General features: G+C 42.1%; 2 protein-coding genes across 7 annotated transcripts in view; one reads left to right on the forward strand and one right to left on the reverse strand.

Annotated features, from left to right (window-relative positions):
- Nucleotides 1-5,067: 5,067 nt before the first annotated feature.
- Nucleotides 5,068-14,753, reverse strand: DEXI (Dexi homolog). Of its 6 annotated transcripts, none has more exons than XR_013928017.1 (3): nt 13,299-14,732; nt 10,382-10,509; nt 5,068-5,728 (listed from the first exon to the last, which is right to left on the reverse strand). XR_013928017.1 is itself a non-coding variant. In XM_080386874.1 (2 exons), exons 1-2 carry the CDS (start codon nt 13,565-13,567, stop codon nt 10,479-10,481), a joined length of 300 nt encoding a protein of 99 aa, XP_080243000.1. In that variant the 5' UTR covers nt 13,568-14,753; the 3' UTR covers nt 5,068-10,478. The 6 variants fall into 6 exon arrangements, 3 of the variants coding, with proteins under 3 accessions (XP_080243000.1, XP_080243001.1, XP_080242999.1); XR_013928019.1 differs by having other exon boundaries at nt 5,710-5,728; nt 10,382-10,555; nt 13,299-14,745; XR_013928018.1 differs by having other exon boundaries at nt 5,068-10,555; nt 13,043-14,389.
- A 1,168-nt stretch (nt 14,754-15,921) lies between these two features.
- CLEC16A (C-type lectin domain containing 16A) overlaps nt 15,922-27,584 on the forward strand; it is an 81,584-nt gene continuing 69,921 nt past the window's right edge. The window contains exons 1-5 of the mRNA XM_080387019.1: nt 15,922-16,155; nt 23,453-23,581; nt 24,940-25,073; nt 25,808-25,956; nt 26,614-26,719. Coding sequence (XP_080243145.1) covers nt 16,076-16,155; nt 23,453-23,581; nt 24,940-25,073; nt 25,808-25,956; nt 26,614-26,719 — 598 coding nt within the window. The 5' untranslated portion in view covers nt 15,922-16,075. The remainder of the gene's footprint in view (nt 16,156-23,452; nt 23,582-24,939; nt 25,074-25,807; nt 25,957-26,613; nt 26,720-27,584) is intronic.

Raw genomic sequence — 27,584 nt, forward strand, 5'->3', positions numbered from 1 at the left:
TTAATAGCCTACAGTACAACTAAGTCTCCGTCTTGTTGGATGACCATACCTAGCTGGGAAAGAGTACATGAGGGATATGAATTCTGCCAGGAAACCTTATAAAAGCCAAGCTTTCTCTAACCTCCTGTAACCTGTCATTAAGAGTCTCTGAACATGTAGGTCAGCTCCCAAATGACTTTGGTTTTCCTCTGGAGAAATGGCAGTCAGTGGTAGAGAGCTCCGTTCTGTGAAAGCTGGTGGTTCTTGGACACCGGTCAGCTTTCACACCAAGCAAAAGATGTGTTTAATGCAGCTCCATGTAAACAACCCCTCGCATCTCCCTCCCCTGCCATTCTGCCTGTTTGCATCACATGCCTTTGGCACCAATTGCCACGTTAGTGTAGTATTTGAGTATGTGAGGAAACAGTCTTCTTCATTAGCACTGAGGATAAGTAGCAGCAGGAAGTGTGGATCCTGTCTCCCAAACCTGCCAAACTTGAAACATCCAGCATGTACCAGTCGTTGTCTGTTTTCAGAGCACCTTAAATATATGGTTTTCATGATGTTAATGGTGATTAAGCTTATGGGCATACGTGTCATAATCTGTCTTCATCATTTCACAGGTAACATAAAGAACCTTCGTGTCCTCTGTGTTTTCCTACCTTCTTGCTGCTTTATGAATTGGTGGCTGATTTCATGACAGTGGCAAAATGGAAAAAAGTCGCATTTAAGTCTGAGTGACACTTGAAGTGGGTGAATGGAGTTCAAAAATTTTAAAGGTCATTTAAAATGCTATTCAAACATCCAGTTGTATTTCTACAGAAGTGCTGAAGAGTTAAGCAACATCAAGTTTCAAAGATGAAAAGAGCATCTGGATTTTGTGATCACCATTAAAGGTGACTAGGAATCACCAGGATATTGATAGTATAAAATTCCATTATTGATTTATCAGAGAGTAGACTGCAAGCTGCTGGACCTGCAACATCTGAAGTAGAGACATATTAAATCTAATTGTTTCTTGGTGCCAGTGGTAACTGTGATCAAATTCCGTTTGATGATTTTTCGACTTCCAAAGCTTATGTTACAGATTTCATCTGATTGTCTGGACTGATTTGAAGCATTAGGGTCAGCAGCATAAATAATAATCAGTCTTAGAAAACTCTCTGGTATTGTGTTCACAAGAATCTAGAAGTGGCTCTTTTCTTGATGGTAATCACCAATGCTATATTAAGTGATAGAAAGGTATTTTCTATCACTTTCTTGTTATAGAATCTTTCAAAAAGATTGGGGAAAAAGATGTAAAGAGAAGAAAGGAATTAAAACTGGACAACTAGTAAGGATTTTTCTGACATTATCACAGAAATCCAAATGCATACAAATAGCTTCAGTTTATTGCACAGAAATCCTCAAAGTGACAATCTTCAAAGTTTTTTACTCTGTCTCAAATGAGAATTTTAAATTCATATACCTGGATTGGGATTTAGTTTCTCACTTGCAGGTGGCAGTGTAGATGTACAAGCATCAATTTTATACTTGCAGTGAAATAACCACCGTGTGTTGTTTATGTAGCCGCCTTCTCTTATGGTTATGAGTAACTAGGCAATGACAGACAATAATATATTTCAAAGCATTATCATGTGTCTATGGTGCTGGTCTCAGTCATATGTGGGCCAAATACTGGTCCTGCTCACTGTGAAAGCAAACCAACTGTCTCCTGTTTTCTCTTATTTCAGCTCTGTGAATATTCAAAGAACTTATAAACATAAAGAGACAATTGCTAGAACTCGCATTCTGGCTCCCCATCCAGATACAGCCTGGGGACAGAGAAACAAAAAGGGACAGAAAAAAACAAGGAATACTCAATATGCCACAAATTGGGAAGGAAGGTCACTACTTCACAGTTAGCTCAGGGTTAGCTCAACAACCTCTTTGAAATCCCTTCTGCTAGGAAGCACTGATGATACTGACCCAGGGGTGCAAACTAGAGTCTCTCTACTTGCCTCTCAAATGATCTGTTCCTTGGTTTTAAAGAAGTCCCCGATCTTTATGTTTTTTCCAGCAAATTATACTCTGTGCCTGCAGAATCTTGACAGCAGGGATGGAAGAGGGCGGGCAAACTACAGAAGGAAGGAAGGAAGATCTGGTTTGTTGTTTCTGTTGATCAGAGGAGAGCAGGGAACCAGACATGGTAGTACATGAAGGCAATAGTGCAAGAGACCAAGGTGGAAAGACTATGGACAGTATGATTCAGCCTGGAACGTGGTATTTTTCTTAACTATCTGCATGGTTCTTCTCTGTAGCCAGAGTCGTGGGAAATGCCTCATTTACACTCCGCTCTTTCAGCTGCTTGAATGGGAGGTAGTTTGAGCCAAATCTTGTGTGATGTTCCCCTCAGCCTGCAGTCCTCCAGCTGTGCGGGTCTGTGGTGAGCCCTTGTCTTGGCTTCCCTTAACTAAGAGGTGGATGACAAATGCCCCTTTAGGCATATATTCTGCAGCTACACTTCACTGTCACTGAACCTGAATCTGCTAAATATTACACAGGCAGCTGAGTATTACTGGACACTGGATGGACTCATAAAATCATGTTGGGTATACTGCTGTTCTCTTTCTGTGGGTTAGTGGGAGATGTATGTTTATAACGTACAGATTGTAAATTGTGATACTGTTGAAGGCTAACTCAGAAATTTAGAATGGTCTGACTGTTTGGTGCAAGATATATTTTGTATATGCTAAGTTGACAAGTTCAGGCTGTAATCAAAAGAGTATACAGCATTCTTAGAGCAAGGATATTCTGGGACAATCAGGCCTTGAAGAAACTGTTAAGGATACTTTGAGGATGTTTTGTGTGCATTGCCAACTTACCAAGAAGACTCAAGGTCCATGTATCCTTACCTGAACTACCCTCATTATAATACCAAAAATCACACCCCTAGGTCAAAAAGACTCTTGCCCAGATGAAGACCCCTCCCCTCAGCATGCATGACAGTAGAAATGGTTGTGTGACCACATTAGAATTATATCGAAATCTCTAACCAGTCAGTGTAAAGAGGATTGATTTGGAAACTTACTAACTCTGCAGGTTTTGTGTATAAATCTGTAATGGAATGTCCCGTTTGGTGGGCTTGCTTTGCAGAATACTACCTAGCCTCCAGCTTTGCACAGACCTGAAATAAATAAGCAATGTCTTCCTGAGTGTGTGAAAACTGACTTACTGCACACCAAGTCATGCATCTGCTTTGCAGGCAACAATACAGTGTTTTGGTTGTCTTTACACATCATTTTTTTTTAAAGTATTAATGAAAGTGAGTATTCCTTTTTACAGTAGCTTGTAGTACCTATTGAAAATTATGTTCTTTTTTCTCTTGGAAGCATTAAGAAATCACTGCTGGCTTCTGAACATGATGAGGTGCTCAGAGCTTTGTATTGTCAGTTAATGGAAAGTTCTGGGTGCAAGGGAGACATGTTGGTGCTGCTGGCACTTATCAGTTCAGTGGGTCTGGAAATGGAGAAATCCTTCTCAACAGGCAATGTGATTTTGCAATGCCAACTGACAGGCTGTGAGTCCAAAATCAGAAGATATAAAAGTGCTGGCTGAAGCCACCTGCTAATAACAGCAAAAAGGTTTTTTTCATCCTTTCAGCTTTTTGCCATTTAAAGTTCTAAAATCAATAAAGTTTCAAGTCTGGATGTTCTTGTGGCACAAAGCTCACCCAGAATGCTTTTGCCAAATGAGTGCCTTGTATATAGAGGACTGAATTCACTGGCTAGCCTAAAAATGCTGTTCTGATTAAATCTGTGTTCTAAAAATCTTTTAGGATGAGAAAAAATACTACTCTCTTTATGTCTATGCTCTTTTTTTGGTCAAAGAATGCCAAGGCTTGTGTTATGATGGTAGTCAAATCCTGTAATCTGAGTACTCTCCTTATCCTTTAAATGTATGAAGCTGAGTTCTTCTAAGGAATCAAAAATCTTGATCTAAGATTCAGAATCTCCAAAGTTAATTACTTGGTGGAATTTGTATTGCTGGATCTGTGCACCGTGTGGCATTAACCCACTGCAGGGAAATGATTACAAACAAGTAGACAGTGTTGTAAGCACCTATAATAACAGACTGAACCCTGTTCTTAAAATGGTGTACATGTGACCCTGAAAAATTAGTGTAATCTGTCTCTGTGAACAGCAGGAATTTCTAATTATATAGGCAGCAGGAATGCCGCCTTCAGGAGCAAAATTCAGCCTTTCTTGTGTTAGTACCAAATGGGTATGTGAACACAAGCTTAACAAGATTCTAAACTTGGCTATTCTTTATACAGGTGCCTAAATGGGGATTTAGTTCCCTAATCAGTGTTTTAAGGCCCCAAACTGTATCTGATGGAACCTATCTTGGAGAAAAGCTCCTTAGTTCAATGACAGGGATTCACCTCTTGCAGGAGCAGCTGAAAATTGCATTTGGGGCACAGAATTTTGGGGATTGGGAGCTAATTTCTACTGCACTAGGAGTCTAAAAAATGTCATTTAACTGCAACACACCAAGAGCATCGGAAGGTAGGATTTTGATACCTAAGTTTCTGCCATTGTTTCCAGGGGGATCTACACCATGAGCCTCTTGTTCCCCCATACTAGCTGTCAAGAGATGTGTGACACCATCTGTCTGTCTGGATCCAAATGCCCGAGTTGGGAGCAGATGGTAGGGACACAGACTGCAGAGGACAGACGGAAGGCATAGAGAGAGTTCAGGAGAAATGTTTTCAATTCTGCTTTATCTGAAATGTTCTTGATATATCAACTTGGCTTAACTACACAGTTACAAAAATCAGATGTTTCTAAAAAATACAGTAAACCAAACACAGCCTAATGCCTGCCCTTAATGTGGGTTTCCTCCCCGCCGCAGTGCACGCTTCCTGTTGTTTCAGTTCAGGTCTGACTTCTTTCAGTAGTTGCTCATGAGAAGGATTTCCTACGTGCTGGCCATTTCTACAATCTGGAACTACTTCCAGGTACCTGTAGGAAAATTGGAATTTCCTGGAAAACCTGTTTCAATTATTTTCTGTTCAAAGTGAAAAGAAAAACTCCAACACACAACTGCTTAACTTTTTCATGGAAAAGGTCAGTCTTTATTGTATTGCTTTCACATCTATACATAGGAACATGAGCTTAAACAATCTGCGAAGTATCCTGTGTTAGATAATGAATCCATCTGACTTATATAAAATTCACTCTCTGATCTATTTCAAAACTCACAATTTAAATAAAATATTTCACTAGCACAGTTCTTGCTGTAATACTACCCTGAACAGAACCTCCTTGCAGTCATTCCTGCATATTTTCCCCTGAGAGCACTGTCTTTGAACTACTGACTGGCAGCGTTTTCAATGTGTGATTGTAAAACTTGCTTAAGCAGTTATGTAGAGCGTGTCCTTTCGAGTGACGGTATTTATTCAAAAGTTTATCAAGTCTGAGTAACATCTTGATTTTCTGTTATAATAGAACATAGCTTATATTATTTGTTCATACAGTCCATCCCAGAATTGCCTATGGAAGCCTGGTGCAATGCATGAATCACTGCAGTTAGTGCACACTCAGGAGGCAATGATCATGGAGAAAAGTCACAACTGACAAGGTCTGATCACAGTTCTTCTTGTTGTCTCCTTGTCCTTCTTTTCATGTCTACGTTTCAGAGTATATAGTTTCTTTCCATGACTTGATCCATTAACCTGGTCATAATCCATTTCAGGTGTTCAATGAATCTGTTTAAAAGAAAACACATAAATACAGAGTAACCCTCTATACCCCAAATGAACAAAGAAGTCAGTGTGTACATTTTATATACATATAGCACCATGCCATTGACTTGTTTTTTTAAAAAATAAAATAAAAAATCACACCTTTTGTGACTATGGGTAATAATTCTTTGACAAGTAAAGGCCTGAACAAACTTTCCAAGAAATCAATGTAACAGTTTCTGTTAATGCCAGAGCACACTAGTCCTTGGTGCAATTTTAATAAAGGTGTGAAGATATTAGTGTGAGGGGGATGAGAAGAAGCTGTCAGCCACAGTCCATCATGTCAATTAGTAAGAGTTGTTCTGAAGTGAGTACAACTAGCTGTGACATACAGTGGGAAATCCTATTTTATGCTAGGCTTGATATCAGTAGACCTACCTATTAGAACTAATTTTTGACCTGGGTACGTTTTCTTAACCAGATACTGTTCATTAGACTGTTGCTTTTTGTATAGTTGTGTTATGTATTGCCTACATTTGATGTAGCCTCTGATTTTGGTTGCTTTCTCTTTTTCTTCTTTAGAGTCACTTTGTGCAAAGCATTTTGGATCCCCTGCTAAGTAGTTACACAGTTAAATATGTTGAGGTAACTTCTTGGGGTTACTGACAAGAACAAAGCGGTTATATTGCTTGATCCCAGTTTATCTCTTTTGCCTTGACTGGGTCAAAGTATCTGACAGCTATCAAGAGGTGACTTTTTACTATCATCAGAGGTAAACACAAGGCCTGAGCAGCCGCCTGAAGTAGAGCCAGAGCTGTGGGTTATGAAGGTGCTGGGCACTAGCATCCATTTGGTCTTGTGGTCTTACAGAGGGCTAATTAATGTAGTGTAGAACGGTGCAGCTCTGAAGGGGGATGATTGTCTGGGGACGAATCTGTGTTGAAGAAGAGCTGAGATACAGAAGACCAAAAGCAGGTCCCCTGGCTGCTTTGCAGCTCAGGAGATCATCTGCGCTGTTTGGAGCAAGTCTCTGGAAGAAAAGCTCTTCCCTCCTTCCCCTTTGTAGGTATTACAGGCCTCCTGCGCAGTGTGGAAAGGCATATACATATGTAAAGACATATATGTTACCCTACACAGTAAAGGTGCTAATCTGGTCGTATAATGGGAAGGGAGTTTGTGGTACAAAGCCGTAACAGAGCTGCTAACAGAGCTGCTTTAAGCATGGAGCTCTGCCAGAAGGCTCTCCCTGGGCTGCAGGGCGAAGCACAGCCATCTCCTGCTCCCCCCTTTCTGTGCTTGGAGCGAAGCCTCGGCAGGTCGATGTCGGGTTGTCTGGCACGAGGGGTCCCGAGGCAGGAGGGCTGCTGCCACTGCAGGGACACGAGGCATAACAGTCTGCGAGGAGTCAGAATGAAATGTGATGGTCCGACGTTCTGCATGAGCATGGACAGGCTGGGGCATCCTTAACAAAGGCGTTCCAGGAACCCAAAAGCAAACAGGCTGAGAGCGCTAGTGGAAAGGTTCTGCTACGAATTGAAAGCAGGTTAAAAGACTGGAAGCAAACAATAAGGCTTGGTAGGACAGAAGTCAGCAGCAGTCAGCAGTAGAGTATACCAGGGACCAATTTTTATTCCACATCACTGTTAGTGACCCAGAGATGAGAGCAAACAGAGAAATCCTCAAGACTGCAGAAAGTAAGTCCTTTTAGATATTCAGATGCTGTACTGAGAGCAAGGAACTCCAGAAGGATTTCCTAGCACTGAGTGGGCAAAAGGTGGCGGGTTTGGAAAACATTATTAAAGGGTTGGGCAGCCATGTGCCTTCTAATAACCCTTATTCTACCACTGTGGATTCTGGGAAGGGCAAAGAGAACAGACTGCAGATTTGGGTCAGTCCTGTGCCCCCAGCGAGCAGCCCTGGCCCGTCGGAGGCAGCGGAGGGCTGGGTGGTCGCAGTCTGGCTCATCGTGACCTTCCGTGTTCTTGTGTGTCACTTGCTGTAGTTGCTAGATCAGGAACAAGAAGCACTTTTGTGTCCAGTGAGGTATGTCTATCACACATCGATCAGCTACTGTACCCTGCTAACAGTGAGCAGATGCTCAAAATCCTGTCTCCTGAACAAAGAACAAGAAAAGGAGAAACAGCAGCTCTGACAGGACACTCATTTAACGTTTATCCGACTGTGCTTGCCAAGTTGAACTGAAACCTCTGATCTACAGCAGACAGTTCAGGGAGACTGCTAGTATTCTGCATTGTAGATCAAATTCTAGGCTGACTTAAAAATAGCACAGCAAAAAAAAAAGTGTTGGGCCTCCAAAGCCAAGTATAAAGCTGTCTAATGGACGTTTCAAATATTGCTACAGGGTTGCTAGTCCAAGACTGGAATTGTGTAGTGACAAACACTAAATGGAGGTGAATAACACAACTGACCAGGATATTAACTTTTGCCTTTTTGTTCAGCTGATTAAAAGTCTGTCCTTTAAACTTCATCTGAACCTGGTTTTTAACAGAAAATTTCAAAAAACAACGTAAACTGAAAAGTTAGTAAATGCTGTAAAATCTCAGAACTACAGCCTTCCAATAGCCTAAAAGATGCCCGTAAGCACTGTGTTGCTAGCATTAGAAGGAACTTGGTCACGATATTTTTGTCCGTTCTGTCTGTGAAGTTACTGTTCTTCACAATTCAGGCTGGACCAAAGGAAACACGGTGACTGTGTTTTGCAGTCGGGCACTGTCTGCTTTGTTTCCCGACTTTCTGCAAGGGTGTGCGTCGCATCTCATGGCCTGTTTGGGCTCTGCTGTCTGAGCAAGCCTCGGGTCTTTTTTTCTGGTCCTTCAATATATAACCTTAAGACTATTAACTGAACTAATCCTGTACCCAGCAATGAATCATTCAGTACATGTCACCATTTTCCACTATACCGTTATTTTCCATATATGGCTGCTATTCGTCTTTGCCCTTTTAATCACATGTATTAGAAACATCTTCGTGTCCTCGGAGAGCATCATCCAAACTATTCAGCTATTTTTCTAGGGTTTTTTTCCCCAGTTTGTGGCCAAAATACTAAAACTCCGCTGGGAAAAGAAAGAGAGCTTGACAGTTTTGCTGAAGAAAGGGAAAGATGTAGCCACTTCTGTGTAGTATTAAATTCTTTGGGACAGCTGTACTCCATATAAACTAGAATCATTATGAGGGGACAAATGCAAAGAGTTGGACTGGCCAAATATAAAAACTAAATCTCTCTAAACAAATTATTCTTTTCTCCTATTTTAGGATTGCTAGTTGCTAGCTAAACTGTAGTGTCATTTTGCCCCTCCACCAGAGGAAACAAACACGAGGCATTAAATTGCATTTGTTTCTTAGTTCCTTTGACAACTTAAAAATTGTAATTGGCTATTGCCACATATCAAAGCAAGCTGATTACAGTAAATTTCATTTTTGCAAGGAAAAACCACATAATTTGGGTTTTTTTTCAATGATTCTTTAAAATCACTTGTGGCTGGGACTTCTAACCCATGAAACAGGATGGAACTATTTCTATTCTAAATTTGATGTCTCTATTTTCTATGCCTCATTTTAATTCATGTTATTAACAGCAGCTTTTGGAAAACTTAAAAATCTGCCTCCTCTCTTTGCATTATATAAATGAATGCATTTGGTAGAAAATCACTTAGGACTGTCTCTGGCTGTGGTTAATGAGTCTGTAAGGCCAGTTCTTCAGTTAAACATGATTTTGTCTTCCTTCCATCTAGCATGGAGCTCCTGCTAAGAAGAGACAGAGTACAGAAGCAGAGCTATCAGGGGAGTTTGAGCACTCAACTTCTATTAATTCTAGAAACATCTAAGAATTCAAAACACAGTTCTAAAAATCACAGCTATTGTTCTTAATCCTGTTACTGTAACTCATATAAAATAGCTGACTGATCTGTACTATGGAGTTAACAAGCCACTTTCTTTTTTTTTTAGCATGGAAATTTCTACTAATAAGGGGAGAGCACAGTGAAAAATGACAAGGTAAAACAAGTAACAGATCACTGTGTTCACTATTTTTATGATTCCAAGTCTGAAAAGGAAGAAGTTAGGAGGTGGCTTCTGATGCGTTTGTGTGTATCCTGACACTGCTGGTGATAACATTCTTCTGATCTGTTCCTTTACATGGCATCTCTGGTTTAGAGAGATGGAATGGAGGCATGAGTTAAGCTCAGAGAAGACATCACTGGCAGACGCAGGAAGGAGTCCAACATGTTTATTTCCCACTCCACTGGGCCATGCTGTCTCTCACAGACACTGAGCCTGCATTTCTAATTGGCACTAACTATATTGATGAGCTAGTGAGTAAAGCTATTGCTTGGATTCAGGATTTCAATGCTGGCATTCAGCAGAAGTGCTGAGTCACAAGTTTTTGAGTGCTTGATTTTGCTCACTGAAGATATTCATCATAACTCACTTTGATGGAAAAATATAGTTAATGCTTGTACTGTAAGATTAAATAAATCCAGTGTTTCCTGCGCACTTTTCATTATTGATTACTTTTGCCTCATTTTCTTTCTGATTAGATTGCTTCATGATGAGTCACATCTGATTTTAAGAAGGTACAAGGAGAACAGTCATATCACCTTATTCCAGAGGACTTCCAAATACAATACGGAACCCGGCACGCTCACACTAAAACAGTACCTGACATGAGCAAGCTCAATTCTGCTCCGTTTACACAGATTGATTTCTCCGTTTGAATAGGACAGGAAGCTTCTTTCAGCTGCTTAGTTGTCTGCCTTCAGTCTCTGCCACCAATTATGCTCAGAAACCTGGACATAATTTTGCTCCTGTTAGTTTATTCAAGTGAGGGGTTTGCTGCAAGAGAGAAAAGAGCTCTTCTGATCCACATGCCCTTTTATTTTTACATCTAAATTAGCCTTTCCACATTTTGCAGAACTGCCTCTTGGGATTTCCCCCCTGTGTTTTCCTGTCATGCATGCCACTCACCTCCTGGGTGCAAGGCATCGCTCGCTAAATGCATGGAGCACACCACAAGGTTTCAGCTAAGGCTAATCATAGCTTTTTAGCAGTAATCACTGGTGAGTCACATGAAGAAAACTCCTCTTACATTTAATGCAGAGTATGCCTATGTATTTTTCATCTCTGCTGGTAAAAATTTTTCCTGCAGTGCCTTGTGAATCCTCAGCACTTCTGGGTCCAAGCGCACAGGGCAGGTAGGCAGCCTTCCCAGGCCTATGCAGAGCACGGGTTACACTCGTACAGAACTCGGGTCACTGCAGGCTAGGCACCAATGGGATTCAAAAGTTCCCTTTCAGTGCCTTCTGTTCCCTAAGCAGAGAACACAACTCCAAATTAGGGCCCTCTTCTGCCTGCCTTGCTAAGGAATTGGTGAGGAGGAATGGCACAGAGCAGTGCAGAAACCTGTAACCAGGCTTTTAACACAAGCTCCTGCTCACAGTGGCATGGCAAGTCTTTGCCTGGTAGCTAAACAATTATGCAATTTGTGGTTTGGTTGCTGCATACATACATATATACATATATATATATATATGAAGCAGAGTAATAGTACACTTTTTGCTCTTTAATAGTTGATCTAACTTGCAGGATTTGATTCCCAGTGGAAACCGCCACCTAACATGACAACTTCCACATGAAAGGATCAAGGCTGGATGGTACGTGTGCAGGGTTCTCTTTTCTCAAGGTGGATATAGATTGAGACTTACTTCAGAGCTTTGTGAAGACCTCTGCATTTTGATTTCTACATATGGAGGTGACATGGTTTTATAGTTAGAGTATCAAGAAATTGGAAGAGCTGCTCATCCTATTAATATGAAGGAAAACTTCAAGAAGCCCATTTATCTGCACTAAGCAGAATTGTGCTCAGACCCTACACTCTGTCAAACTATGTATTCATGTAGTAGGAAAAATCCACCGAGGAAAATTACGTCTGTTCTCCTTAGGTCTTCCTGAAAACTAGCTGCAACTCACCATGACAAATCCTGGTCAGCAAAAAAGCAATTAAAAAAAAAAAAGTATTTTTAATCCTTGTATTAGATGGTGTTGGAGTGATAAGATTTGGGGTTTGGGGAAAAATATTTTGTTGGAGAAAATGGCTAGGGCTTTTCTCACCAAAGATTTTGTTTAAATTTCCATTAGTTTATATGAAATTCTTTCCTGGAATACAAAGCACGTGTGTTACTTGCCCAGCTGGAGAGGAGGAGACAGCCCCAAAAGTAGCCAAGTGTTTTGTAGGAAGTTTAGTTCTGTTCCAGACCTTCTATTCCAGCAGAAGTGATTCTAATCCAGCTGCTTGGGATGGAGCACCAAATGTTGGGATGGACACCTTCATTTGCAGTAACTATACGCAGAGGGATTTCTTCAGTAGCAACAAAGATCCGTGTCCAGCCCCAACACACACACTTGTTATGCTGCCATATGCCTTTGATCAAGCTTTGTTCAGCTGTGTTTGTGCAATGTTACTCCAACACCAAAAATTTCCATTTTTTCCTTCTGAACTATTGACCAAAATCAGCCACTATTGCTTTATATGGAACCTGAACAGAAATATTTAGGAGATAGCTTAAACCTGTGTGAAAGACAGCACCACAGGACAGGTTTATTTGGTTTGGGGTTTTTTTTGTTTTGTTTTTTAATTAGAAGACTGATTAAAATAGCTTGATGTTAAATGGTATTTCTATAGTATGTTCACCAAGGTTATGTTTGTAACCTTAGAATAGCACTTTCTATTTCTGTAATTTCAAATGGAAAATACAAAGGTATGTTAAACTGATTTTCAAATTTACGGACAGTATTTTGCTAAAATTTCTACTGGCAGATTTGCTAACACATTTTATTTTAAACTGTGAATGTTTTCATTAACATACATTTGGCACAGAAAGTCCTAGCTAGAAATAGCGGTTTTCTTCCCAATTGCATTTCAGCATTTTAAAATGCTAAACCCTTACAACATGTCCAGAGTTTTAGTATCACTCGAAACTACAGCAATAAATCGATCAAGCAAACCCTGGTGCTACGGTTAGCATGGGAAGAACGGTGAGCTGGTCGGTTTCTTATTATCCGAGATACAGGTTTTAAAGGGCATCTGACTAAGGCGGATTTCTGGCTGCAGTACGGTCTCTGAATTTTAGTATTAGCCTGGATACTCACTTCGGCTCACGCTGCTTTCCAGCCCGGATTAGCAAAGCCAGGGGCCAGCTGCGAGCCGCTGCAGCGGCCCCGGAGCGAGCGGCAGCGCGCGGGGGCGGGACCCCCCGGGATGCCGCGCCGGGACCCCCCGGGCGGCGCCGTGCCGTGGCGAGCCCGAGCAAATAAAGGACTTACTTCCCTGGCGAGCCCTCTACGTGTCCGCAGCCCTGCCCGGCGGCGACGGGTCCCGGTCCCCCCGCCCCGGCACCGGGAGAAGGGGGGCCTGTGGAAGGGAGGACGCTGCGCAGGAGGAGCCGAGCCGCAGCGCGGGCATCCTGGGGCCGCGGCGGCCCCCGAGTCACGGCCGCGCCGGGACACCGGCCCCAGCCCCGCGCCGGCCGCCGTCACCCCGCAGTCGCTTCGGAGCGCCGCGGGGCGTTACTCCAAGTACCCGTCAAAGACATCCAGCTCGCTGTCCGTCTCGTAGAGCACGGAGCCGGGGTCGGAGAGCACCCCCAGATCCACCAGAGCCTGGTCCATATCCTCGGGTAGGAAGACGATGCCTACATTGAGAACGATGTACTCCATCAGGAAGGCATAGTACAGGATCAGCACGTTGACGAAGAACAAGCCCACGTAAAACATATAGGGCAGCACCAACAGCGCATGGAAGGCCCAGGACTCCAGCGAATCCAGCCGCGCCGAGACCGAGGCGGGCATGCAGCCGTGCGGGGCTGCGGCGGGCTCGGGCGGCGGGGGCGGCGGGCACCGACCCGCCCGGCCGGCGCGGAGCCGGGAGCGGGGCGCTCAGGACCCGCGCTCCGCAGCCCCGACGGCAGGAGAGGGCCGAGCCCCAGAGCCAGGGCCGGGCCCTGGGAGGAGGCGAGTCCCGCGGGGGGGGGGGGGGGGGGGGCACAGCCGCAGCGCGGCCCCGCGGTCCCTTCCTGCCCCGGAGGCGGAGGCGCCGCTCCAGGCGGGCGGGCGGCCAGCGCGGGCCTCAGCGGCGCTGCCGCAGCCCCGCCGTTGGCAGGAGGCTCCTCAGGGCATCTCCCGCCCGGCTGCTGCAGTCCCGCCGCCGCTCCCCGCCTGCCCCCCCGCAAACTTTGCGGAAGGAGCCCGCAGGCGCGCTGTGCCGCTGGGCGCCGAGCACCGCCGCCGCCAGCCGGCGCGGCAGGACCCCTTGGTTTAAAGAACGTAGTCAAAATTTCTTAGTGACTAAGTATCCTTTATTGGCAGCGCTGGATGCACGGGGGATCCTTCCGCCTAACGTGCGTGTTTAAAGTAACTAATTATCTTATATTTATACAATAAAACAATGAATATTCAATTAATACCTATACATATTCATCACCTAATCCCGCCTACTCTCTCTTCGTATGTTAATTAGATTATCAGTCCTTTGCGCTTGCGCATATTCCTCTAAGAATTGTGGGCAGGGGTCTTTGGGAGGAAGGCTGTAGGTCTTCCTCATGGTGTACTTTTCACCTTTTGTCTGGTATGTGATGATCTTGCCAGTTTGCAGTGTTCTTATCAGTCTGTGCTAATTTATGTCCTTGTCGACCATCTGTTTCTTCCGCTTGTTTCTTTTAATTGCTCCCTCTAGATAACTTATAAGCACGCCCCTTGTTAGAGAAAGTTAAAGAAAGAGAAACAGACTCCTTCGTTGATCAGTTATTTCATTAATTATTTCTTTCAGACTATGGTTACATGACCTAATTACTATACCTACATTTTTGAGTAAATATAAGTTCTTAGCCTTGGTACAGGGTTGTACAGAGGATTTCATAGCAGCTTTTGTTGTGCAACTTAATTCCATTAGAATATATTTATTATATTCATTATACTTTAACTACAAGGCTTATTCTATCCTAAAGTGAATTCATTCAATATCACCCTCCTGCCTGCCTCTCGCTTGCCTCGCTCCCCACCCCTGCCGCCGCCGCGCCGGTTACGGCAGCCGGCACCCCCCGCCCGCCTGACGGGCTGCTGCGCCGAGCGGGAGGGCACCGGGGCGCCCTGCCGTGCTGGCCCCCCGCCGGCCCCGCAGCGGCCCGGGGGCTCGGGGCCGGCCCCGGGAGTCGTTGCTGTTCCCGGTGCTGGACAAGGGCCCCTGAAGCGGCTGTGCCGGCGTCGGTGGGGGCGTCTTTGCTGGCCGAGGTTCCACCTGTGTCAAAAAATAATCAAAAGCTTGATTATAAACGGAGGTGTGGTGGGTGGGAAGGAGACGACAGTAGCAAACTCTTCAACTTTTTTTTTTTTAATCCAGTTAAAGCCAAAAAAAAAAAAAGTAACACTAGGTGAGGACAAGTCACGAATGGTCTGGTTCTCGCTGTTCTGCCCTAAGTTAGTTTTTTAAGCTGATTCAAAAGTGAAAGTGCAATCCTTTTTGGAAAAATGCTTGGCAAGGGTCACTGCACTTGCAGCACCGTGTTCGCGGCCCTGCACCAACCCGCCACAGCTGCTCCGGCTTGAGTTGCCGGTGAGCAAGGAACATCAGGGGTCAAGTGTTACCTCAAACTAGCGTGTATCGGGGAGGTATACGTACACATGGAAAGGCTGGTTTTTGTTTAGTCTAAATTTGTCTTTCATATTCTTCTAACTGAACAGTTCTCTTATGACCTGACCAGGCCTAACTCGCGATTGCCAAAGACAAGGCTGGAGCAAATTCAACACAGGCTTGAGCCGAGCCCTGCGGCCCGAGAAGGGGCCGTGGCGCTGGCGGAGGGACGAGCTCGCCCGACGGGGCCGCCTCGTTTGCTCTGAGGAAAAACTGCCGACGCGCCGCCCAACGCGCTTCTCCTGTCCTGTGGAAATCAGGACAAGAAAGGAGAGAACTCCGGAGACTCTCCCGCTTTCTCGCAAGTGGCAGGCGGGTGGCAGGCCGCGGCGGTGCCGGTGCCCTCTTAGCCCGGACTGCCGCAGAAAGCGCGCCGGTCGCGCGCCAAGGCGGGAACCTGACGGGCTCGCGCCTCGCGAGCCCGGGTGAGGGGCGGAGGCCCCGCCCCCCCGGTGCCCACTGGGAGCTGCAGTCCGCGGGGCGGGGCGCGTGGCCTCGCTTCCCAGCGTGCCCCGCCCGCGCCTGCGCGTCGTCGCCTATGTGCGCCGGTCCCCGCCGCCCCTGGGGCTAGTGCTCGCTCTCCGTCCGCCCGGGCGCCGCTCGCCCGCCCTTCCCCGTGGGGCCATGAAGCCCTAGAGCCCCGCGGGCTGCAGCAACCGTCCGCCGCCAGTATGTTCGGCCGCTCCCGCAGCTGGGTGGGCGGCGGTCACGGGAAGGCCGCCCGCAGCATCCACTCCTTGGATCACCTCAAGTAAGCGCGGGGCCGGCCGCGCGCTCGGGGCGGCTGTGAGGAGAGAGGTGGGGGGAGCCGTGCCGCGGCCCGCTCTCCCGGGCTGTGAGGGGGCTCGGGCTCGGGGCCGGCGCGGCGGGCCGGGGGCGGACTCCGGTAGTCGGTAGGCGTCTGCGGAGCTGCTCGGGGCAGGGTTTCCCGGGGCGAGGGCTGCGGAGCGGAGCCGGGCGGCTCGCAGGCGTCCCGGGGGCGAGGAGCGGCGGACGGCGCTGCCAGCCCCTGGCTCTCCGGCCGGAGCAGCACCGGCGGCGCGGCGCGCTCTGCTCCTCCTCATGGAAACCTGCCCCTTCGTCCCAGCACGTCTTCAGGGCAGACGCAGTTTCGCTATGGTGTGTCACACGGCTGCGACGCGTTTGTTTGATTTTTAACAATGTCACAGACTCATTCGGTGGATTAGAGCGTATGAGGTGATAAATACAAGAAATACCACATTCCTTTTGAGGGAGAACTCGGTTTCCTGGTAGCGGATGAGATGGGGAAGCGCGGAGCCTGGTCCCAGCCTGTAACAACATAGACCTTTTGAGGGTGGGTGTGTGTGGCAGGGGGGTGGATCTTAGTAGTCACCAGTGATTCATGGTAGTCAGCATGGTGGTTTTGCAGGTCCAGGAGATGTTCCCTGCTTAAAGGGCTCAGCAGCTGGTGCTAAAGTAAAGCCATTGAGCTTGAGGATTATGTTAGTCTCCAGAGTCTGATATCCTTGTGCTACTGCTGACTGAGGAAGGTGGAATAGTTTTTTCTAGCTCTGCCACTAGGGAGTTGGAAGATTGGCAAGAGATTAAACAATTTTAAATTCACTGTTCCATTTTAAACATTGTGCTGCTGTGAGGAAAAATGAGATCCACTCTTACTGCTGAACAAGAAAAGGAGGTCATTAAGAGGGGAAGCATTTTCTAAATGAAATAGCTATGAATACATAGCTTATTGAGAAGTAAGTGGCTGGTCATTTTCAGTGATTAGTCCCATTACAAAGAGGACATGAATGGGGTCTGACAGTAATGAGTAGGATGTGCTGTAGAAGATTTGGACCTTGCAGTTACTTTATCAAGATGACTTATGGATTCTGGTCCTTGTCTCTAAACTGGAAAAATGTTCAAAACCAGCAAGATAATTGAAATGCATTACTTCTAAGCAAAGACAGAGAAATTAAGTCTGCAAATACAAAACTGACAAGGCAGTAGCACTTCAGAAAGTAATTTTGAAAGCATGGTAGGGCAGACTAGTACATCAACATGACCTGGCATTGCAGGGAAAGGGGGGAAAGTCACGCTCAGATATAAACTTAGGAATGTTCTATTTAATGTACAAGGGGTAGTCATTGGGTACCACTACTCAGCACTAGTGGAGCTTTACATCTATCTGGTTTTGATATTACCCTTGAAGATAAGATAAGAATGCTGATGCATGATGAAATTTGAAGAAATTGAGTTTAAGTGTAGAAAAAATAGGCTAGCGAAAGGGAGACTTTAGGATGTTAGAATTTTTCAGGCAAGAGAAATGTGATTGTGTGTTCTCTCGGGGCTGTAGAGGGCAGAAAAAGTGATACCCTGTTTGATTTGCAAAAAAAAGGGAATTAGGCTGTAAGTGTTGTGGCTTGCGCTTGACTTCTTACCTGAGGATTGAAGAATATAGTTCTCTACTAAAGTACTGGCTTTGTTTTTTTTGCTTTTTTTGCAGTGTTATTTCTTTAGTTGTAAAATCTAAAATAGAAGCATGCAAAGGACAGCCAAGACCTTTGATCTGTTTAGGTTATGTATATTTTAAGTGTTTGTTAAGCTAGGTGGTATGAATATCAGTTCCTAGCTAGATGTCAACAACAAAGGTAGCTACCTAGTGGTAAATTGAAATTTAGGGCTTTTCTAAGGTAGCCGTTCAAGTGGGTAAAGCAACAGAAGGAAAACCGGTAAAGAACCTCCGTTTCAGGGTCATGAAAGTCAGTCTTGCTAAGCTCACCATCTTGTGAGCTGTCTGCATTCTCATTTTCAACTCCTCAAAACCCCATATTGTGTTCCATGTGAATGCGCTGAGTAGAACACACCAGTCTTGCTATTAAAGGTTAGCTTAGCCTATAAAAGGTATAATATGTTACAAGAGATAGCCTGGGCTATCCTTACGGAAATATTTTTAACATGCATAATGTAGAGTTTAGTCTAAATTTTAAGCAATATACCTGTTTAGTAGTACTGAGAAAGTTACTGCTTTTTGTCAGTAAATGTTGGATCTGGAACTCCCTTTCCCATCAGCTTTAATGCAGTTTGCTTGAGGCTGGCTTTTGAAATTTTACTATTCGGTCTTTGTGCAAACATGCCATAGAATGGATTGGCTAAAGGAAGATTGTGAGGCTGTTTATATTAAGTGTTTTGATACAGTCTCTTGGTCTAGTGAAAACAGTTACAATTTAATCCAGCTTTCCCACGCCTTGCTGAATTACAGTCTAGAGAGGCTATGAAACAGTAGTATGCATTACAGGAGTGCTTCTGACCATAATTTTTCCGATGACTTGGTATTTTTGTGCCCTTTGGTTAGTAATCGAGGGAATGTCAATAACTTCCTAAGTGGAGAAAGCCTAAATATTCTGGAAACGGGAACATTGTTAGTGATTGCTTGTGAAAACAGGCTGAAATGGTGCGTTCATCTTTACATGGGGTTGTGTCTGAAATGAGCACAATCCACTTCTTAAAGGTGGAACCCAGCAGTTTAAAATGAGAACTTTTTTCCCTTCCTTTATGTGGTCCTCTGTTCTGTTTATTATATGCTTCTAGTTCTAGAAGCAAATACATCAAGGTGCTGTTTTAGGCAACAGTCTGTCTCACTACACAGACTTGGAGTTGGTGGTACTTCAGAAGCTGCGTGGTGTTTTCTTTCTCTTGTGGTCTACCTTTGCATGTCATGCCAGGTGTTCTTGTGTGGGTCAGGGTTTCTTACAGTTCTTCCCAGCCACTGACTGTGATAGTCACTGTACTCTGCTTCTGCAGCTCTTCACCTTAGGAGCTGTGGCCTATGGTGAAGTATATATAAAAAAGCTTTTCATATTGCCCAGCTGAGGATAGTGTAACCTTGGCAGATATGTGGTCATGTCTCCTTGAGAGCATAACTGTATCTTCTTTCCCTGTCTGTCTACAAATTTTGACTTTGCGTTGGAATGAAGAGGAATTATGTAATTTCCCCCAGTATTTAAGTGGTGACAACCATTTCTGAAGAGTTCATCTGGTAGTGACTCTGGTGTTCCTGCTGAAGTGAAAGGCTTTGGAACTTAAGCTTAGTGTCTTTGTTTCTAGATGCAAATTTTTTCCTGCTTTTCTAAGGGGTATTTTACATAGCCCTGTCATTACCCTCAAGTCTATTTCCCATTGTTGCTTCTACACTTGGTATTTTAATTGCAAACTGATTGCACAAAAAGGTTTTATATCATTGGAGTTGAGTGCTGAACATTTCTCGTGACTTCATTAGATGCAGTGTCCATAAACACGTATGGCTGAAGGCTTGTTTCACAGCTGATTCATTTCCTGAAGTACTGTCCATGCTATACATTGAGCTTCCTCTACAAGAGCAACATGTGATTACATAGTTACAGACAGCATGAAGAAGCAGGTTCATTATTAAGTCTGGGGTGTTAAAATTTGAGTGCTTGTCTTCCTCAACTCTTACCTGTTTTAGTGTATTTTTTTAAAATAGTAAGTAGGAAAGTCATTAATACATACTTTCTGTATTAATGAGTTATTATGTTATCCCTTTAAGCATGATTTCTTACAAGGAAAATGTTCAGAATTTTGTTTTGTTAAGTTGCTGGTAAAATCTTCCACTGATTTTGATGGTATTGGGTGCTTTGATGCTTCCTGCATCATGGATTTTTGTTAGGTTTTTGCTTGTTTGAACCCTGTCTTCAGATATAGAGAGACAGAGATGACAAAACCTTCTTCTTTGAGGATTTAGCATTTTGGAGCATGAACTAGACCTCTTTGTAATCAGCAAATAGAGACAAGCTTTAAGGATTTATGTGAATATAAAAATACTGGTTTTGTGTGATACCTTATATTCTCATGATACATTACATTGCATGTCTGGTAAAAGAAACAAGTACATGTATGCTTTCTCATTAATTTTCAAATAATTAGATGAAGGACTGTCTTGAAAGTGAAGGCCCGATTTTCTCCAAGTGCATCACTGTGTTAGCAAATCAAAGAACTTTGCAGTAATGTTGATATTAAATGAATTAATTTAGAGTTCGTGTATTGTTGACTATTAAATGTTAGGAGCGCTACAGGTGCAAAAGCAAAAATGTTCTATAGGCTCCCAAAGGAGGTAATAGCACTTTCCACCGCTTCCCATTCCCAGAGTTCTGCAATTGGAGTAAACTTTATTCCCAGGTTTGTGTAATGTAATTTATTAATGAGAAATATATGTTCACAGATGCAGTAATTTATATGTGACTTCAAATAAATAGGCTAAAATATCTGAAGTAGTGTAATATTAATTATTCTTAACTCTCTCAGGAAAAATACTTACTATACAGATTGCTGTGGAATGAACTGTTCCGATTTAATTGCCTTCTGTCTTCAGGTGTTCACTGTTCCATTAACTGATGCATGCTCAGAGCAGTGACTTGGTTTTTGCTCTGTCTTTTGACTCACTGTCCTGATAATACAAATAGTGCCATAATGGGGAGATTTTGCAGGGCTTGAGTGCCATGTGCTGTTTTAGAAAGCCCTGGGAATTCTCATAGGTGGTCAGACTTAAACTCTAAGACCTTCACTGTGAGCCATCACACTGTCAGTTTCCATAGAAGGAATTTTGAACTGTGATCCTCAGATTAGTTGAAGAGGATTTGCAGGTGCTTGTTTACTTGCTATTTAAAGGAATTCTGTTATGGTATGGCACATGACCAGGCAGTTATGACTGTAGGAGATAGCTATGAATCAACTTTTCTAGAGTGGTTTCAATCTGAGCAGTTTCTTTGCTGGATTTGCAAAATTAGTGTTGGTTTATGAAGGGAAAAAACGGTGTGAAGAGGGAGAGTATTTTTTACTGAAGAGTATGAAAAGCCAATGTTTTTCCCCCTCCTAGCCATGTCTTCCCTTTTTTCTTCCTCTTTCCTCTGCTGTCTGGTAGGTTAACCTTAACACGATGTAGGCTTTATCACATTGCTGGTTTTGGGTGGGGATGGAGGGAAGAGAGCATGTGGTATGTTAAGTCTGTTAAAACTCTGAACTTCTGAGGGTTGTTTACCTCTCAGTGTTCTTGTGCACTACTCAACATAGACAAATCGGTACCTGATCATTAAGCAATATGAAGATCAACAAGGATATAGCATTTTCCCATAGTGGCATAATAAACTTCTCTGAAATAGCTTATGCTTCCTGCGTGGCTTATGAGGATGGACTGTGTCTTGCAACAAGTCTTGTGAAGCTCTGGCCAACAGAGTGGCAGTTCCGTGGTTGAAGGTTTCCCTAAACCAGATTTTGCAAACTTTAAGTAAGCTGCAAAGATAATCAAACTTTTTTTTTTAATTCAAGCATGAAAAAGATTCTGAAAGTAGGTGATATCTTTTGTCTTGTTACATCTGATAACTACTTGGTACAGCCTGATATTGTGTTCAGTTACATGGCATTTTAGTCTCCAGCATAGTGTTTGCCTTGCGCAGTGATTCATTTTCTTAGTGTAGATAAAATTGATGGGAATACTGTTTTTTGAAATGTGATTTCAAGTATGGTTTTGACCTAAACTTCTGAAACTTGCCTTAAACCTGATGCTCCAAAATTATGTTTTAGAATGCACAGTGTTTCCTGGAATCCTACAGTAGCTTGGCAAAATTGTTATTTTTATCTTTTACATGATAACTGCTTGAGGTCTTTGGGTCTGTTGTTTCTTGAACTTCTAAACTCCTGCATCATACTGTACTAATAAGATTCTTAAAATTTCAACCTGAATCACTGCACAGACTTTCCTGGAATCCATAACAATAACGATAGGCTGCCCCAGAGTTGGGGCATGCAGGCTGTTTTCCCAAAAATAGGTCATGTGAGTTTTGATTAACTCCACTTTTCATGGCAAGGTAAATAGTACAGAAAAATGTGTGTTCCATCCCAAACACTTGTTGGTATGTTGCCCAGATATTCCTGAATGCTCAGGTGTTACTCAGGGTTTTCAATAGATTGCAGTATAGCAATATGTGATCTATGTTCAGTCATCTGAACTCTTGCAGTTTTAAAATGTCAGGAAATTTCTGATTATATTTTTTTATTCAACTACTTGCATAATTATGCAACTTTCTTACATCCATCCTTTTTATTACTATATAAAATAAAAAAAAACCCAACAACCAACCAACAAACAACAACCAAAAAAACCCCCAACAAACTAGAGGGAGAAAACCTCGTGATTCTTGTGCTTGTATTAGAATTTGCCACACATGCGCCCTCCCCCCCCCCCCTTTTTTTTTTTTTTTTAACTAGGACAAAGGGAAGTAATCTTTGATGTAACATCTTATTTTGGGAAAGAAAAAAAAAAATGCTTCCTTGACTGAGTAAAATTCTGAGACTTACAGTCCAAGCCTTTCAAATTTTATCTAGCTTCCTGTCTACCTGGCACCAGTCTAATAAAGACATGCATTTTTTTACACTTCACTACAGCCTTAAACGTTTGCCCTTTGAGATGGTAAAGCTGGCATTTGCCACAGTTCCAATCAGTATTTCTATGCTGGAAGGGCCAGGAAACTTGATGATTAAGCTTTGCCAATTTGAATAGTCTTTGATAGTCCTGATTGTTAACCAGCTGATTAACATGAGTCTGTAAAGGGTCTCTGCAGACAAGAGAAGGGATCTAACTTTTCTAGTTAAATCTGCATATGCCTTTTTCCAGAATTGCTGTCCCGTGTCAGCTGCTGCATGCTTAACTGCTGCTTGTATTTCTCCTTTTTCTTGCTCATCACTCCTTTGACTTTAACATACTTGCAAAGAAATTCAGTGGGTTGCCATAAGAAGCACCATGGGACAAGTGTGACATAGTTTCTAGTCCTGTGCTAACATATGCATAAGCATTCGTAACTCACCTGGCTAGTTATGGATTTTTCATTTGTCACATTCTGTTTAACAATTACTTTTCTTTCTGCATCAATATTAAAAGGAAATATTAGGGTTTTTTAATTGTACAATGATTAGACATAGTGTGTGCATCTACTTTAAGTTACAGTGACTAAAGTCAAAGATGGCAGATGTGAAAGTGGCAGGATAGCATACTACTTGTAATTATTTTTTTCTTTTAGGTACATGTATCATGTTTTGACTAAAAATACAACAGTAACAGATCACAACCGCAACCTGCTGGTAGAGACTATTCGTTCTATAACAGAGATCCTTATATGGGGGGATCAGAATGACAGCTCAGTATTTGAGTAAGTACTTCTAAGAAATTTTGACTCTGGTTTTGTTTTTGAAGAATGGTTAGAGTTGCATGAGATCTAGTACAGAAGGTTAACTGTTCCAAGACTGAATTTCATTAATATAGGTGTGAAGCTATGTCCTGTAGTAAATGGGTAAGCAGGACCATATATTCTTGCCATACAAAAACCCCAGATATTGTTGCTTTTAAGTGTTCCAAGTCCAGAGCCCCCGCTTTCACTCTTTCATGTACTGCTTTTGTTTGACTCTTAAATCTTTGACATAAATACAAAATCTAACCTATTTTAGGACCCAGATTTACTCAGTACATCTATTAATACCATATGACTTTAATTTGTTAACTTCAATTTATATAAGATACTACAAGTAGTATCTTATTCCAGCTATGATATTTAGAGTTTTTGTTCAGATGTTATTTTAATCCTCATAAAATAGCGTGATAGAAGAACTAACTTCAAAACCAATATTCACAGTTGCAAATCTGACTGTGTTAAAGCTCTTTCCTTGGCTGTTTGCTTTGACACTTGTTCTTTTATACATGCCATTTATGTTTGAGATAAGTAAAACAAAGGTGTTTGGTGTTTTTAATTACTTATTTAATGAGTGGTTGGTTTTATTTTAAAACACTATTTCAATATGATTAGGTTGTGATGTGGACTAAGAAGATTAACTTGCTCTGATTATTCTTGTCTATACTGTAACTCCATCACATTTCTCACTGTCTTCTCTGCTTGGGACCGTTTTAGGAATGAGGAGTCTTTTCTGCAGTTAATGGAAAAAAAAAATGTCCATAGCTTTGTATTTATGATGTCCTGGTAGGAAAGAGTCCACACTGTTTTCTTTAAATTGCATGCATTTCTGGTTTAAAAACACGGCAAGCGTTCACTTATGTTTGATTTGTACAATAAACAATTAAATGCTTGCTTCTGCTGTGGAGAAAAAAAATTAAGTGGGTCTAAAATAAGGTCTACAGTGTTGAAGATAAAAAGTGTTAGCTTAAAAGGGGCAAGTGAACAAAACATAACCCTCATTTAGAGGCTCTTGCCTTCAAAATTATGATTGCAAGGTAGGGAAGCTGCCTGATAAATCAAATATACTACAAATAAAAAAGGCCCTGACTTCTTGATACCCTATTTCTGTGTAATTTGAATATTTAAGCACCCTTTATTAGTATTTAAGGTTTTTGGAAGATACTCTTCTGTTACACAGATATAACTTTGCTAAGTAACTCTTCATAAATGTAAAATGTAGTTTGTCAGACTTGCCTGGAATCATCCCTGATCCTAGTAAAATTATGTTCATGTTGAAAACAGGAAGTGAATTAATGACATCTCTATTTTTTTTATTTCAGTTTTTTCTTGGAGAAGAATATGTTTGTTTTCTTCTTGAACATCTTGCGTCAGAAGTCTGGTCGTTACGTGTGTGTACAGCTTCTACAGACCCTGAACATCCTTTTTGAGAACATCAGTCATGAAACGTCACTGTGTAAGGACACACTTTCAAGATTTGGTTGAATTCCCTTTCATTTAATGAAATTTAGTCCTAGTGTCCCTTCACAGAAGAACTATATGAATCCCTAACAATCTTTTTAATTGAATGCTACTAAAAATGCAGTGTAGTTTGACTCCAAAATACCTTTTAATTTTCAGTAGTACAAAAGTAGTTTTTTGATACTACTCAAACAATTACTTAGCATATTTCAAGGGATTCTTTAAGTCAGCGTATCAGCTGTGGTCTGAAATGTTCCCCTTGATGCTGCAGGTTATATGGTGAAACTGTTGTATAATTTATACTGAAACTGTTCTGACATCATTGGGGCTGGCATTCAGCCACTTGTGTTTACTTCCAGGTTTTTAGAAACATATAAAGAGGACAGAGAATTTATTAAAGTACTCTACAACTATATTGAACGAAAGTCGTACACAAACCTTTGAGTGTTACGACTTTGGGAGGAAAAGAGAGTTAAGTCTTATTAGCTGCAAAGCCTACATAAATTGAGGAAGGTGAAGTATATTTTTGGTTTCCTTTTTCTTGAGAGGAAAGGCCTTTGTAGGGAAAAATTTCCTTATTACTGTGTGAAGCCATTGCTTGAATTGTTTGGCTAAAAATTGGGATCTTCAACATCAGGTAGTTTGTTGCTGGCCGGTACTTTACATACAGCTAGGTACCATAATGGGTTTTTTCTTTCTATTAACCTGTGTAATGTCTTTATTTTTCAGACTACCTGCTCTCTAATAATTATGTAAATTCTATTATTGTCCACAAATTTGACTTTTCCGATGAGGAAATCATGGCATATTACATATCATTTTTGAAAACCCTTTCCCTGAAGCTCAACAATCATACTGTACATTTCTTTTATAATGAGGTAAGTAAAGAGTTGCAGTATAATGCTAAGAGGACTTTAATTAGAAATTGATAGTAATTTGGCACATATTCTAAACAGTCTCTTGTCTCAGCATGTCCTGAATTTTTTTTTAATAACTTTAATATCTGTGATTGAGAATTCATTTGTGGGGAGCACTGTAAAAGCATGATAAAGAATAGGTCTTTGTCCTTGTACAACTATAATAAAATCAAAATCTGGAAGTTAGTATTGGACTGTTTCCGTAGCTCTGAAGTCTACTTCCGTGAGAATCAATCTTGTTTATGCTTTGTTTTCTAATGCTTTTATAAACAGGATATTTTCTGTTGCACCACTTGGTTCTAAAATACTTAGTCAAAGTCTAAGAAGCTTGAGTAATCAAAGGCCAAAGGCGAAATGCTTTTTTCCGTGCTCCATTCCACTTTTTGCCAGAAGAGGGCATTAAAGCACTGAATATGGGCAGAGTTAACATGGAAAGCTCAGACACTTAAAGCAATTTATTTTAATGCAGAGCTACAAATACAGTTGAGTGTTCATTGTCAAATCGGAAGGTAAAAATATCAGCATAATACATGGAAAACATTTTTCATACAGAATCCCTACAAATGCCCTGTACATATTTTCGTTAATTCATAAATACTTTCTCTTCTTTTGTTACAGCACACTAATGACTTTGCTTTGTACACTGAAGCTATTAAATTTTTTAACCACCCAGAAAGCATGGTCAGGATTGCTGTTAGAACTATAACTTTAAATGTCTACAAAGGTATGCTTTCTCTGTATTAAAAAAGGCATGTGTGAAAAGTGTGTGTTTCATTTAGTTTAATTTTGGTTATTTACATTTGAGGGTTTTCTGTCTGGTTTATGAGATTGAAAAGCTTAGCATATTGACGTGCTTCAGGTACACCTTTTTGTTTTTATGAAATGGAACCCCAAACTTACAGTACGTACTTGGAAATACACAGATTAAGTTGGTTTAAAAAACCCAAAAGAATATCAAGCATACACAAGGACCTTTAGCTTCCTTTCCAGCAGAAATCAGAATGTGACTGTATTTAAAAAACAAACAAAAAAACCCAACCCCCAAAACAAAGTGCTTTAAGAGTATCAAGTATTTTTTACTTATGAACTTGAGCTTTATAATGTATGAAGCAGTAACCTTGCTGGCTGCATCACTTCCTTTTGGATTTGAAGTGCACTAGAATATGACTGTAGAGTTTCTAGGGGCTGCAGTCACTCCAGTCTGAAGAAAAGCTAGACCATTCCCAGAGGTGCCCAGTGAACACCAGGAGGCTGCAGTTGCAAATTCCTGTACTGGACATTCCAGTAGGACATAAGGAAAAAAAGCCAAAAACTCCACTGTGAGACTAGTTAAGTGTTGCAACAGGTTTGCCAGAGAAACTGAGGATTCTGTATTGTTTGAGATCTTCAAAACTTACAAGGCCCTTTAGCAACCTGGTTGAACTTTGAAGTTAATGCTGCTTTGAGAATGGGTTTGGACTAGGCAATGTCCTAAAGTTGCTTCCCTCTAAAATTTTATTGGGGTGTGTAAAATCTGTAATAGGCTGAAAATATCAGTGAACTCTGTAGAAAAAATCGCATGTATTCAGAACTTCTACCTCTGAAATCAG

This window comes from Falco punctatus (genome assembly GCF_963210335.1).
Source record: "Falco punctatus genome assembly, chromosome: 4".
Lineage (NCBI taxonomy): Eukaryota > Metazoa > Chordata > Aves > Falconiformes > Falconidae > Falco > Falco punctatus.